Source organism: Thermobia domestica, chromosome 10 (assembly GCF_964235325.1).
Source record: "Thermobia domestica chromosome 10, izTheDome1.hap1.1, whole genome shotgun sequence".
In the NCBI taxonomy this organism is placed as follows: Eukaryota; Metazoa; Arthropoda; class Insecta; order Zygentoma; family Lepismatidae; genus Thermobia; species Thermobia domestica.
The window spans coordinates 31803116-31819123 of record NC_137463.1 but is presented as its reverse complement, the minus strand read 5'-3'; the positions used below and the strand labels follow the sequence as shown (position 1 = coordinate 31819123).

The window sequence follows — 16008 nt, the reverse complement described above, 5'->3', positions numbered from 1 at the left end:
GAAGGAACAGAGAGTTGCTTTAACAGAAGCGTTATTTTGCAACAAAATGGTATGACAATTACTATCATATTTTTCAGCACTACTTCCATGTTATTTCTATATTTGAAAAAAAAAAAAATCTTTAAGTTTTATGTCCCACTGTTATGCTGGGTAGGCTAAAGAAGACAGTGATGATGAGAAATGAATGAAATGGTGGAACGAAGAAAGTGGGAGGAAACAGGAGAATCCGAGGAAACCCTCGCACACGGTGTTTGTCTACCACAAAGTTCACTCGGCGCGAGCTGGAATTGAACTAAGACCCCATGCAGCAGAGGTGAACGCTCTACCACTTAGCCACCGCGGCCTTATATCAGAAAAAGCAATACTGTATGTGCTAGTAAACCATTTTCATAAAACAATGATTGATTTTCATCTCTCAATTTCTGGTCAGCGAATTGTGGGACCATTTTCTTTTTAACACACTGTAAATTTATATGTGTAAAATTATGTAAGTACAAAAACTTGTTAAAATTGCAACTACCAAAAACTATTGCTTTAATGTTATAGAAGCAGATGAAATCAACATTTTTAAAAAGAAAAACAATTTCCAAACTTACGTCATTTTAAGCAATATAGCAATCTCTACCCATGTTTTTCGTATCTTCGGAACGGGACGAGATATCCTCTAAATGGCATTTATGATCCTTACGTTTATTGAAAAACATGTATGAGATTAGGTGCTGCACTTATCTCAGCATTTTTGGAAACAAAACCTTTTCAATTTTCAATTGCTTCTAACTTTGTTCCTATTTGTTAAAAATATACCATACTATGGCCATAATATTCGACAATAAAGTACTTCCTATGTGCATTTACATATCCATAGTACTTGCGTTATTGCTGTTGAAGAGATCTCCAAAATTCGGATGTTTACGGAAGTTTGTAATGCTGAAGCGTTCTTAGTTTGTAACTATGAATAAATGTGTTATTGTAAGTTTTCGTTTAACATTTAAATGTAAAATATGTAATAATTTGACATAGTGTCAATAAAAAAAATATATTGTGGTAGTATGTATTACTTTTCCCATACCATATTTCTCACTACATTTTCATTCTTGTTACCTTACTACTAAAACGGAAGTAGCCTGCTGTTCCGATACGTTTGGAGAATATTTAGTTTCCCCTCGAAAGCATGTATAGGCAAGTAACCAATTTTTTGTTAATTAAGGCGTACTATCACTTTCTTTTTTTTAAATACAACTTTATGTTGGGTTGGTAACATTGTTAATCGGGTAGTACTGCAAAGTATAACAAATAATTTTACCCTGTCGATATTTGTATGTTACAGTTTCATCGAATTTTATTTATTAGTTTATAAGGACGTTTCAAGATTAATGGCCCACACTATGTAATGAAATTTAACTTCCACGAAGAACGAAAGAAAAAAAAATGAAATCGTGAAACTTGGAGTCTAACGTCGCACGATTACCTGTTAAGGCAAAGGGAGACGATGATTAAAGCAAGTGAATAATGACGGAAGAACTGGTTGAAAGTGGGAGGAAATGGGAGTATCCCGAGAAAACACACGAACACGGTGTTGTCCACCACAAACTTACTCTGCCGGGAATCGAACCAGAGACTCCATGCACCAGAGGTAAGCCAGGGTGTCTACTAAAATTCCACAATGAAATTTCGTGGCCTTTTCTTTACTAAATCATAAAATTTCCTAACATTTTCAAGAGCGAATTTTGGTGCGAATTAGGCAGAATTTTCATTCATGCGATACAAACGTACTTTGCTTGCAATTTGGTAGCGTCTAAAGCCGACCATAGACATTTTTGGTGTTGAATTTTGATGTTTTATAGAACAAAATTTTCCAATCTGTACTTACATTTGCACAGTTAAAAAAAATCGTGACCGAAAAGCTAAATTTCTTGACTTTTTCGTGACTTTCATGATCGTTTTCTGATTTCGTGACTGTTTCGTGACATTCGTGACTGATAGACACCTTGTAAGCGCTCTACCATTAAGCCACAGTGCCCCCAACTTTCACGAAGAAATGGGCATTTAAATAGATTTGGAAAAGAAATCAGTAAATTAAACCATTAAAAATTCCTATTCATTTCGAAGACACCAGAAAAATAATTCCCTATATAAATCAATGGATTAAAAAACAAAGATGGCGCAGGTATTCAAACATCGTTAAATGAACACACTATAAGTAGAGACACGATTTTGTGGTAAATAAGAATTCGTAATTTCGTTATAAAAATATGCGTAAAGTGGGATAAAATCGGTGAATAAAAATTCAATGTAAGAACACACTACTTTAATTGGCAATTACAATTAGTTACCTTGCATTTCACCTTAATTTCCATTCATCAATCATCAATGACATGAATTCAAGCATGACTATATTAAACAATATTTGAGTTTTTAAAAAATAACACTAAGCATCCTCATTGAATAAAAGTATCATTTAAAGAAGAAAGAAAAAAAAAACAGAAAGAGAGAGAACACTAATAGAAAATAATTACTTCAGTGTTCACAGTTTACTTATGTAAACAACACGTAAGCATTGTTTTAATGTTTTCTGGTGTTATTTTTTTTTCTTTAAGTCGGTAAGTATGTCATTGTAAGAAGAGATAGCCCTCTCCACATCAACATTCGAAACTGATGTGTACACTCATGTCTATAAATATATTGTTCTAGGAATATAATTTGATAACGAATTTGCCCGGTATTTCTTATAATGTTAGTATGTGTAGAATCGGCAAAGACATGCATGTGGCAAATTTCATGTCAAAAGAGCAGTAAATAAGAACAATAAAACGAAAATAAAATTTTCTTGTCCATTTAGCAACATTTTATTTTACTTATTATAATTTTGGTATTTATAATTCTTTTCCTATAAAACTTAAAACAAATATACATTTCCCAATTATACACATAGTACCAATATTAAAACTACCCTGCAAAATCATTATCAAGTTATATTCTTACACGAAGACAGTTATAGATATGCGACAATAATTTCGGACATGAGTATACATTAGTTGGAGACACTCTCCAGCGATTTCTGAAGGCTCATCTAACATACCCCGCAACACTCCTTCTATACTATCCACTTCACCAGTGGATAACATTTGGAGCTCATTTTGTAACTGTACGTAAAATTTCAAAAATTCATAGTGGTTTATTTTTTCAAATATGGGAATTTTCATCACATTGCTAGCAATTGCCAAATAACGGTAATGAATAAATCGTAAAAGCGTCGACAAATTGTCACTTTTGCGTAAATTTCGCGGAATATCGAGACTTGTTGCAAATTTCGCTCGCGAGCGTTATATAACCTAACAAATAGTGAAAAATTATATATTGTTTATCGAAGCATGTTGAATGTACACAGCGACAGAAGAGCAAATAGAGAAGCTCGCCATAAGGATATAGAACTTAATATTTATTACATATCGTAACACATATGTATACATTATTCTAGTGTAGCACTATACTATTTGTATGTTGTGTGGATAAGTGAGCATCCGTTTCTTTGTTGTATTTTTTATTTTCCAACTTTTTTTATTATTGTAAACTATAATCTGAATTTTATATCATGTTTAGGTAGTAGATAAGGCTTCTTATAGCCTTACCAGGACATCTTAATAAATAAATAAATAAATATACCAACAATCTAGTGGCAAACAAAATATTTCTTTGTTCAGTAGTAAACAAAATAACGAAATTTATGAACATTAAAATATTCTCTCTTGTTCATCTATTTATGATTCTATATAGTGAATTTTTAACGTCATCTAAAACCCTGCTGTAGACACTGTAACTATTACTTATAGTGTGTTCGTAAATTTATACTTACGAAGTTGATCTTTACATCGGCTACATGATTAGTTGGGTAATTTTGGAACATATCTCATAGACAAGTTTTATAGTATTCATATATTGAGATTATTATTACTATTTCGCCCCTTATACAATATTTGTGCATGGTATGAATCATTCTATCGAATATAGACAATGCATAAAAGTAACTTGCTGTATAAAAATAACTTACCTGACTGATAATCTGGTTGACATGCTCCTGCATAAGACGAGGTGCCAGGAATAACAAAATCATTGCAAAAATGTCAGTTAAAATCTCGAATATATTTGCTGGAAATTTATGCTGTAGTAAGACCAACAACTTCTGCACCAAACTGGCTGGTTGTGTTACATGCATACCTTGTCGATATTCAACAAACTGTTTCATTAATTTTAATATTTCACATATCGTTTCAGCATTATTTTCTGTTGGTTCTTCGTTCCATTTATGTACATGTGAATCTAAGGTCTCCTGCAACGAGTGTGGACAAGATTAATGGCAAATTCAGGTTATTAGAAGAATATATAACCATAAATTTAGAACATTTGAATCACTACAAGAAATTCCATTCCGATCAATATTTTATTTTCAGAGGTTTTTGTAATCGTCTAACTGAAATACTAACTCTGAAACGTGTGTCATTGTTAAGAGTATGTTCGTCATTGTTAGTATCATTAGACGACAAACAACAATAGATACAGTACATTTTTTTTAAACAATATATAAACAAACAACATATCCCACCAGAACAAAAATTATCAATTTATTATTAACAACACATGATATACGTTTTAGACTACAAAAGTATGTTGAGCAGCTGGAACAAATGAAAAGTGAGACTGTTAATTTAATTAAATAATTTTGTGTGCTAGAGTCACGAATTGATGAGTGGGACTAATATGGTCGTAGGAATACATTGGAAATGCATGATATTTCAGTCGCGAATAATGAAAATGTTAACCAAATAATAAAATATATAGGTAATGTGCTTGATTGTAAGTTGGACACTTCTATGATAGACTCTTATCCTAGATTAATAAGTTCTACAAGTAATTCCATTTCAGGCATAATTGTAAAGTGTGCCTGTAGGCAAGATAAGAACACACTCCTTACAAAAGCGAAAGATAAAACATCATCTTTCCAGACTTGATACTGGATTGAAGGTTAATAATCCTATCGATATTAATCCGAACCTTAAAAACAAAAAGAAACGTTGGCTTTACATCGTCAATAAGCGCAAATATCAGTTTATTTCTACACAGGTTCTAAATTACTTCACTACTACATACCAAAATAGCTCTCCAGAATACTTCATTCTTCTGAGGCTTGACAAAACTTGAAAGAGCATTAACTGTGTGTGTTAGCGCTTCTGAAAGCAAATTTCGTGGAACTATTTTGCCATTCAATGCATGAAATAGAAATGGTAAAAATGTTTCACTGCAAGAATGAAAATGGCCAGGAACACCTTTCAAAACTTCAAAGAGGAGTCTTCCAACTCCGGCAACACCCTGGAATAATAAAAAATTCACGTTAATTAGCATAGGAAAGTCTTTATACCACAACGTAACTTAAACAACCACTAGCAAACTGACAAGACCCGTGTTCGATTCTCAGTCCAGTCTGGTACTTTTTCGCTCTTCAAATTTTAACTGAATTGATCTACAGATGATGTAGTTTAAGAAAAATTATTTGAATCTTTCCATATTTTCATTTAATTAATGTTTTAACTTTTCTGCTTCAAACAAAACTGCAGAATAAAAGAATTTTTATCTTGAACAGGAATTAATAAAGAAATTCAAACGAATGCAAAAGCAATATACAGAATTTAAGCGTTTCGGACAATAACGTGATTTACTAGTACGTTTATACTGTATACTTATTGTGAATTGCAAACAATATTTTATACATGTTGGTAACAGAAATAATCTAATCAATAACACATTATCTACTTCTATACATAACAATATATATATACTTACATCCGGATGTCTTTCTAATTGGTCGAAAACAAGACGGAGAAATCTCTCCTTGTCGGCAACTTTACGAACTACGAACGAAAAGCTCTCAGCTGCAAAATTCTTGATATAGTCCGGCCTGTCTCCTCCCAGCAGCGGAGAATAATATTCATAGGTGGTGGCAATGTTTTTCGACAGAAAACGCCATAAATATTTGAAAAGATATGCTAAACAAGTGAAGCTCCATTCCAACTGATCTGGATCTCTTGTGCTCAACAAGTTAACGATGCATTTGAAGAAAGCGGGAAAATACGGATAAAATTCGCTGTGAAGATCCCTTGCTAATGCAACTACCAGCCTAGAAGAAGAAAAGGAAAAAAAAAAATAATAATTAACTAAACTGAAAACACATAAATAAATCAAGTTACTTCATTCTTTATTACGCTCTTGTATTACGATTTTTTTTCTTTTTGTTATAACTAAAAATGTGTTCAGAAACTCAAACTGATTCAATTTAGTAATTGAAAATAAATTATGAACATTCAATATTTATTTATGTATTTTTATTTATTAATTTTACTTTTTAGTTTTTGGTACTATCGAAGTCAGAATTGAAAATAATACTCAAAATACAACTTGGTTAGCAATCAAAGAGACCGCTTCCCAGATCCAGAAGTACATATTTGAAAATATTTAACAGGCTTGTTCCAGCCTTTATTGAAAAAAAAAAAAAAAAAAAAATGAAATGAAATCTTTGAGTTTTACGTCCCACGGTTATGCCGGTTAGGCTAAAGGAGACGGTGATTATGAGAAATGAATGAAATGGTGGAATGAAGAAAGTGGGAGGAAACGGGAGAACCCCGAGAAAGCCCACGCACACGGTCAGCCTTTATTGAAATTGAACAGACGTCAGGTAAATAATACAGAGCTTTCAGCATATCATGGAGGGGGGGAAGCAGCCCCAGCCCAAAATTTGCTTGAGTTCTCCACGGGCAGGATATACTTGCTTTGATATCTGAACGGAACCCTCCAAAGTTATACAGAAATCGGCGCCACTGGCTTCCAGAGTTGGCTAGTTTAACCCCCCCCCCCAAAAAAAAAAGCAAAAATGACACACCGTATCAACTGAAATTTCCTCATATTTTAAACATCTACATCTTTCCTGATACATTGCAAACCCTGAAAACACGAATGTTAGTGATTTATTGAAATCAACATTATTTTCTGGATTTTTATACGAATGAATGATTCAGAGTCAGAGCGAACTCAAATTATTTATATCTGTATTTACTTCTTTAATTGATGTTTAAATTGAAATAAGACGCTATTCTTCTCACTCTGAACTAAATTAGATTTTCTGTAAGATGTAGTCTTTTGAAATTGTGTCCATTTATTTTAATAACTCCGTACATTAATTTTTGTGCAGTCGTGTATATTCTTTTTATCGTTGTAACTGACTTTTAAAATATTAACAAATGCGCACAATCAGTACAACGTATTTTCTCAGGAAAAGTCGGTAGACTCGTCGCCCTTGTAATAAAGCGGTTCTGTGTTCTGGTCCGGATGGATTTCCCTCGAGTGTAAACCGAGTAGTGGTTCGGATTCTATCTTAAGCTTAAGGTTGCCAGATTTTTCAGAAAGTTTTTTTTTTTTTTTTTTTTCAATATTTAGGGAAGAAAATGAAAGGTGTGTGTCTACTACAGTTTACGCTCTATAGAGATCAACGTAACAACCAGAAATGGTTGATTTCTACCACCTCCAGTTTGAAATGCAATGAAATCAAGTTTTACGTCCCGCGATTATGCCGGCTAGGCTAAAGGAGACGGTAATGATGAGAAATGAATGAAACGGTGCAATGAATAAAGTGGGAGGAAACAGGAGAGCCCCGAGAAAACTCACATATACAGCGTTTCGTCAACCACAAAGTTTACGTGGCGCGAGCTGGGATTGAACCAAGGACCCCCTGCACAAGAAGTGAACGCTCTACCAGTGAGCCACCGCGGCCCCACTTCCGGTTTGAATATCTCCCGCATCAACGAACCTGATTCCTAAATTTTGATCCTGTACATACGGACAAAAATGACGATTTATAAAATAGTTCTTGATATTTTTCTCTTCCCCCGGACGAACATAGTAAACATATAAAAGAGTTTTGGTACACCAAACTCCATAATAAGTTCACTTCTAATACTTTACTTTGTTTACTTACTCAAGAATGGGCTGAAGTGAACAAACGTTTTTGGCTTCCAAGTATTTAATTAGAACTTCAACAATTCGGTCCTTGTGAAGCAGAAGTAGAGCTAAATTTTGGCCATCTTTCCCAAGTTCCTTCCTGAATTCCTCAAAAGATTCTGTACAATTGAGAACGCTCCACTTTTCTAACGTTTCGTTAAAGTAAGTCTCAACTTCCTCCGGCGGCTGAGAGAACGATCCTCGGATTCGGTGGAACACATCTATGTCAATGCCAGCTACACGTTCGGAGAACGTTTGGAACTGAAAAAGAAAAAAAGAGAAAGAAATGGATTCATAAGTCACAACCATAAACACATAAAACAATGATATGCTAAGAAATAATATAATAAATCGACTAACTGAAAAAGTTTACACGGGGTATGTTTAGTACAAGGGGTCCAGAAGCACGTAAAAAACACAAAATTTACAGGAGAAATGAGTGATGCAAGTACTTAGACGTAACATAACGTAACCAAATCTAACCTAACCTAACATAAACTAACGTAAGCTAACCTGAACTAACCTAAACTAACGTAATATTAGTAGAAATAACCGAAATTCTATCATTTTTTGGAAAATTATGCGGGACTCCTACACTAATATAACATAAACTAAACTAAACTAACGTAACCTAAACCAGCCTAACTTAACTTAAACAGAACTACCTAAATGTACAAATTACGATTAGGAGAAATTATGGAACAAATAATAATAATGAAAACGTCACCAGATACGAAAATTATCAACAATATCAGTAAATCAAAATTCTCATACGTAAAAACATCTAGAAAATCCGAAATCTGTGAATGGCTTCCAGGCACTTTATCTCTTTTCCGGCGCATACAGAAACAAGTTGGTTAATGTTTTCCATTCAAGAATTTTATTAGACTATAGCAAGGACTTAATTAATTTGGGCAAACGTTTGAAACCTTCTCGTTTATGCGTATAAATGTTCTAAAATATCCACTATCTTTGTTTATGCGTATACTCCCCATTGCTGACACGCCTGTACCCTACGGACGCATCCCGTCGCTACTGCTTGGGCCTTCCTGCTGCGCTCCTGCCTTGACTCGGTTAAATAATATTCATGCTCTTTAGTGGCCACCTAACACAAGTTGGTTCGTGTTGATGAACTGCAGTTTTTATGTTATACGTCCACACTGTATTTCTACTGGGCTCTCCTGAAATCTATTTCTAAGTGGTAATAGAGCTCCTTATTTAGTGCATGCTCTGCTAAAAGAAATACAAAGCTCTTACTAACCTAAAAATGTAAGGAATGTGCCAAAATTTGATAGAACCGTCTGCTTGAGTAATGTCATTCCAACTACCTAGGAATGTACAGAATGGATAGTGAGGTTAAATATTACAGAAGAGGCCCAGAAAGAAAACCAACCAACCTACCCTATTTTACTTTTAATTCGTTGGTAGCGAAAATTTAACATTGCGCTGCTGGACCCCTATTGTAGCACAATAGCCTGGCTAGTGTTCCATAATTTTAGCTTAGGTCATTTCAAATGTAACTCTACAAACTGAACTCTCATCCGCAAGGTTCTAGAATACAGGTCCCCCTTCCCATTGCGCTGTAATAAAGACAGAAAACAACGAGCCCTGCGGGCACTAACTCGCCTTACACTCGCTAACACTCGCTCTGCAATACTATGTGAAGCAAATTTTAAACTTTGGTACAGAAAGGACCCAACCTAGCGACTAACCTATATGGTGGGACCTGTGTTCTAGAACCTTCCCACTGTGATTCCACGTCATAAATATAACTTGCCCGTTATTTCGAAGGTTATACTGCAAACAAATTCACAACTCACAATTCAACCTTACACTTCCTACTCGTAAAACTATATTAAAATCTTTCTCCATTGCACACATATTTCATCTAATTTTATTTACCCTTGCACTTACTGCTAACCGAACGAATTAAGCCATTTTATGACATTAACTTACCCTGAACGTGTTCTTCTCTTTGTGCCTCGTAGGTTTGGTCTTCATGTTTAAGTTTCTCTTAATCTTTTACTCTAGTGACATTCCGACAAATATGTGTTCTTAAATTTACAACACACACGTGTACTTCACACGCAGGTCCATTTCTTTGAATGCACAGAAAAGGAAGAAGAAGAAAGTTTACTAATGCGTTTGTAATATCAAAGCAGACGGTAAGATCAATATATCCTTTCAAGGATTTTCTTCTCTTACATTTTACTCAATGGAACTAGTTCAGCTTGTTAGATTATACTAAAGTCAGGACAATAAAACGATATATATGAAACAAATATTACTTGGTGAATGTAGTGATTGAAAACAAAATTTTTTACTTGAATATGTTTAGTATTTATATGTTCTTGAATTGTCTCAATATATATGTATAAGGTTCTCAGATCTGAAACTTGTTTGGGACGTTGTTTACTATCTAGTCTCTATGTGGACAAAGAATTGAATGCGAGTCTCATTTATTTCCTTCAAAATGTACACTCCAAAAATGATCGAGTCAACAAGCATTCAATTTCAGTTAAAATAATTGAACACATCCACTGCTCTGATTCGGCCTAGTCGCTTCGATTTAGTCGCAAGGGGAGAGAGTCGATTCTGCCGTTCGACCAAGTCGACCAAGTGAATAGAGGCCTTTAGATATCATTTGTGATTTTAGTGGCTACCTAGTACAAGTTGGTTAATATCCTTTGCACAATTGTATACGTAGACTGACAACCTCCCCCCCCCCAGTTAATCTATATAGAGGAGTATACATGCAATAGACTTATGTATGGATTCGTACAATAAATCTCCACCAAGGGTTCCTCCAGGAATCAATTGGGGACCGCTTGCACCAAACACGCACTGTTAGCTACTAGGTCAGCACGGAAGCTACCTCGTAATAATATATGAGAGTTAAATTTCTTTGAGCCCGCCGCATGGTAAGCCAAACATAGCCTAATATAAACTAACCTAATCTACCTAAACCTCCCCTAACGTGTTTCGTAAGCTGGCGGGGTTAATGAGATTTATGCCCGAACGTGATGTAAAGTCTACATTAGGCATTTCAAAAAGAAGATTGTTAGGTAACTTTCGTCTGTACAACTTAGGAAATACCACATTCATGAAAACGTAAGCCTACACGTTTTACTAAGCTAAGCTAACGAATGTATTAATATAACCACTACACTTGTGCTTTTAATTACACTTGTGATTGATTTTTTTACAAGCATAAACACACAATCATAATTTTGTGTACACATGAAGCAAGCTGTACGGGGATGCTACAGTGTAACATAAGTTGCAGTAGCGTAGCCAGGATGTGTGTTTGGGGGGGCAAGTGCTGTTATAGGCATATATAGAAAAATTACAAACAAAAAAATATATAAACATAAAAATATATAAAAAATTACAAACATCAAAGTCAAAGTACATTGTCGGACCTCTTTGGGGGGGGCCCCTCCGGGCCCCCCCTTCCCTACGCCACTGATAAGTTGCTACTACAAATTCCATCCTCCTTCGTTTGACTCAGTACGGTAACTGAGTAGTTTTAATCGTGCTACCATGCAAATAAAAGGTAAAGTATTTCCGTATCCTGATTTATTATAAAGAAATTTACAAGGATATACACACATACACACGCACATAAAAAAAAATCATTTCGTGTTTCCAAGGGTGCCGATTTCTCTGTAAATTTGGGGGCTATTCAGATGCAGACGGCATATATATGAGGAATTTAAGACAAAACAATGCCAAATTATGCCAAATATTGCATATTTACAAATACAATGAGGGGGACTACATGATCTTTGGGGCGACCGGGCCCCCTGGCCCCCAGGATCGGAGACCTTGCATGTATCCCTATTTTTCAACTGTTATGTTTCTCTCTTCATGGCTATGACGTCATACTCCAACTTTATTTCAGTTTCTCGACAAACTTGGGTAGAAAATAAATAGCCAAACTAGCAATAAATCGATTCTCGAACAATTAGCTAACACTCACGTACACTGACACTCCGTAATGGATGGGTTAACGCCATGCCAGTGGTGGATTACCAAATAGGCCCACTAGGCACGTGCCTAGGGGTGGCAACTCTTGGGGGTGGAAAATCTTTTCTCCAGAATATAAAAAATGTCTTACGTACGCAGTGACAGCCAGGCGACAAAGAAGACTGATTGAAACTCGCATAGTCTCATTGCCTGTACAATGTCAGTCTTTAAAAGCAGTTCAGTAACTGATGTGGAAGCGGTTACATCGGATGAACTATGTGAAACGAAATATGTTTGTACAATAGTGTGGGTTTAGTGTAGGAAGAAAGTGCACTTAAAGTTATGTCTCCTGAGTTCGTAGGAGTTAGCGATTGTGACAGTGAGAGTGCAAATTCCGTTAGTGACGATCGTGCCGAGTGGTGTCTGAATGAGTCTACAATTGACATTCTTCTAAGACGTGGAATTAATCACAATACTGAAAACGATCTGCCTTATGCAGAGTTGTTTTGACGTACGACTAGTGTCATACTAAAGACTTGACTACTGCAGCAAATATAGACTATGTTATTCGAACTCTTTAGTATAGCACTAATCACACGTCAAAACGTCTGTGCATAAGGCCCGATATTTCGAAATTGCAAAGATTCATAGTAGGCAATAGGCAAGACAAGATTTTTAAATAAGAGTGATTTTTTTTTTTTTTTCGTAAACTTCTAAATCGATTTTGCGGAATTATTTGGTATATTCGTGTAGCACTGACGCCGTTTATTGTGCATCATGTAGGTTGTTCAAAGGCAAGACAAAGATCGAAACTCACGGAATTTCAGACCGGAAAAACATTTCAAATATTCTAGCATCACACAAAAATTCTGAACACAAAAACTGCGAACAATGCAGAAATACAGAAATCTGTTGGGAAGGTCGAGAACCATTTTCAATCACATATTCAGATAGAACTTACGTACTGGTTCAGTGTCTTAAAAAGAGTTTTTTTTCTGACGTAAAGAAGTTGACAGGTCGCGGGCTTCCTTTACGTGGTCACGAAGAAGAATTCAATTCTCTGCATAACGGGCAATACATGATGTCTTTAGAGCTTATTGCCGAATTTGATCCATTTCTTGCGGAACACATTGAACGGTATGTAAATCCGGGGGAAAGGTCATACAAGCTACTAGTCTTCTACAATTTTTGATGAAGTTATTGATCTACTTGCTGATAGAGTGAGAAAATAAATTATTAATGACATAAAACAAAGCAAATATTTCTTCATAATAATTGATTCAACTCCAGGTATTTCTCATACTGATAAGTTATCTTTTGTGCTAAGATATGTAAATAAAGAGGGTAAACCTGTTAAAAGGTTTCTTTCGTTTCTGTCAAATCCAGGTCACAAGTCTGAAAATCTACCCGAAGCTGTAATAGATATTTTGACCAGACATTCTATTGACCTTACTAATTGCAGAGGTCAGTCGTACGACAATGTCAGCAATATGTCGGGGGCATATACAGGTTTACAGGCTCGAATGAAAGGAATAAATTCTAAAGCGTATTATGTGCCCTGCGCAGCTCATTCTTTGAATTTAGTCGGAAGTAGTGCAGCAAGCAGTTGTAAGGAAGCATGTGCTTTTTTCAATATGCTTCAAAATATTTACATTTTTTTCAGTTCAGCAAAACGCTGGAACTTACTTGCGTCTTTCGTGTATCCAGGAACGAAACCACTAAAATCTTTATCACAGACACGTTGGTCAGCACGAAAATCTTTGAAATGAAATCGTTGAGTTTTACGTCCCACGGTTATGCCGATTAGGGTAAAGGAGACGGTGATGATGAGAGATGAGTGAAATGGTGGAATGAAGAAAGTGGGAGGAAACGCGAGAACCTCGGGAAAACCCACGAGCACGGTGTTTGTCCACCTGGTCAGCACGAGAGGAGGCTTGTATATGTATATGTGAAAACTGGGATATTGTAACTCAGACCCTTACTCATGTAAGCGATGATCCTTTTGAGAAACCTCTAGTTCAAATGAGGACTTATCCCTCTGAATCAACTAAGCAGGCTGGAAACAACTTTCATGATCACTTTTTGGAATGATATACTGCAGAGATTCCAGAGTGTCATCGTGAAATTACAAAGTGTCAACATAGATTTAACAATAGTACATGTTGAATCACTTGTGAACTTTATAACTTCTCTTCGTGACATGTTCGACTCTTATGAGCAAAAATCCATGGAGAAAACAGATATGGATTACGAGTGTGGTTATAAAAGGTTTAGAAAACGTAACTTCAAGTCGACGAAGTAAGAGACAATGAGGTTCTAGCAGGAAGAGAAAAATTTAAAGTTGAGGTGTTTCTTCCTATTCTTGATAAATTGCACGTTGAATTAATTAGAAGAAAGAAAAACTATAAAATAATGTCTGACAACTTCATGTTTTTTAGTAAGTTTCTGCAAAGTTCTTGTCATTTCGGAGCTCGCAGCCAACTTTCAGGCAGCATATGAAACTGATCTCGAATCAACATTTTCAAATGAATCGTGTACATTTTGCGGGACTTTCGAAAACCAGAGGAATCTGTGACGCACCAGCAGAAATGTTAGCATTTATACGGAAAGAAAAGTTGCAGTCTGTGTTTCCAAATATAGAGATTGCATTAAGAGTATTTTTGTGTACTGCTATAACGAACTGTTCAGCTGAATGTTTTCGGCACTAAAAAGACTGAAGACTTATCTCCGTTCAGCGATGTGTAATAAAAGACTGAACGAGTTATCTATTCTCCACATCGAAGCATACATCTTGGCTGATGGACACATCAACTTTGAAGAACTTATATACGAGTTTGCAGTAATCAAAGTGAGGCGGAAGCACCTTCATTTATGACTCGTGAATTTAATTACTCAATACATTACATAATTTTAGGTATAGCACATACATAAAATGAATTGTTTGTACTAGGCCTATTACTTTTATTATTGATTTTTATACTTCACATCTTATTTTAGTATGTTCAGTAATTTTATATTAGCCTTAAAATACTGCAAATACTATTTTTCTTTTGAGAAGGGCGCCAAGTTTGTGCCTAGGGCGCCGACGAAGCTTAATCCGCCACTGGTTAACGCAATTCAAAATTTGGGATTAAGTTTGCAATGGCAGTTATAACGATTTTTTGTATTCTTTTTGTGTTGTGTTCCTGAACACTGAATTTTGCGAAGATTAGTACGGATTGGCTTCCCAAATTCAGTATTTCATTTCTGGAATACACGCGGCATAGGTTACAATGCCCAGCCTAACTCCTTATCAGCCTTCATAAGAATTGCGGAGCGTAACACAACGCTAATTTTGATTTCATTGACGGAAACCAAGTCCCATTACATATCTGGCAATCTGGGGAAAACAAATTTGACTTAACACGCTGAGACGCATAGGTCTGATTTGGCACGACTCAGCGTTGATGATTTTTCACTGACGATCACGACAGAGTGTTTACTTGGGTCAACCTGAACTAGAGTACCAATGTAAAAAGTCTTAGGTCGAATTAGATATCAGCCTTTGCAAGAATTGCTTATCGTAACACAATGCAAAACATGCAGGGCCTTATGCAGAGTTGTTTTCATGAATGATTAGCGTCATACTAAAGGTCTGACTACTACAAGAAACCTATGTTAGTCAAAATTCTTTAGTATGGCACTAATCATGCGTCAGAACGACTCTGCATAAGGCCCGCAAAATTCAATTACAATCTCAATGCCTATATTCACAAATTAAAGTGCATATTTTGCGTAAGAAATGTGACCATAATTTTCATCACACATATGATTAACTGAATTACTTTCCAAGTGTACTAAATTTAGACAAGTGAGTAAAATTGCATTACTGAGACTTGAGTAGTTTCTGAGTTATAAGTTGTTGCAGTGATGTGAAATTCATGATTTTAAAAACTGAACAGATGTGCAGGTTTTGTGTTGATATAGTATCTCAGGCATACAATTTATCTATGTTTC

At 35.4% G+C, this 16008-nt stretch overlaps 1 protein-coding gene across 1 annotated transcript in view; it reads right to left on the bottom strand.

Annotated features, from left to right (window-relative positions):
- LOC145662403 (small subunit processome component 20 homolog) overlaps positions 1 to 10169 on the bottom strand; it is a 108555-nt gene extending 98386 nt beyond the window's left edge. The window contains exons 1-5 of the mRNA XM_081727943.1: positions 10000 to 10169; positions 8021 to 8304; positions 5836 to 6169; positions 5146 to 5364; positions 4049 to 4327 (exon numbers count right to left, since the gene is read on the bottom strand). Of these exons, the coding sequence (XP_081584069.1) occupies positions 4049 to 4327; positions 5146 to 5364; positions 5836 to 6169; positions 8021 to 8304; positions 10000 to 10044 (1161 nt within the window). The 5' untranslated portion in view covers positions 10045 to 10169. The remainder of the gene's footprint in view (positions 1 to 4048; positions 4328 to 5145; positions 5365 to 5835; positions 6170 to 8020; positions 8305 to 9999) is intronic.
- Between the last annotated feature and the right edge of the window lie 5839 nt (positions 10170 to 16008).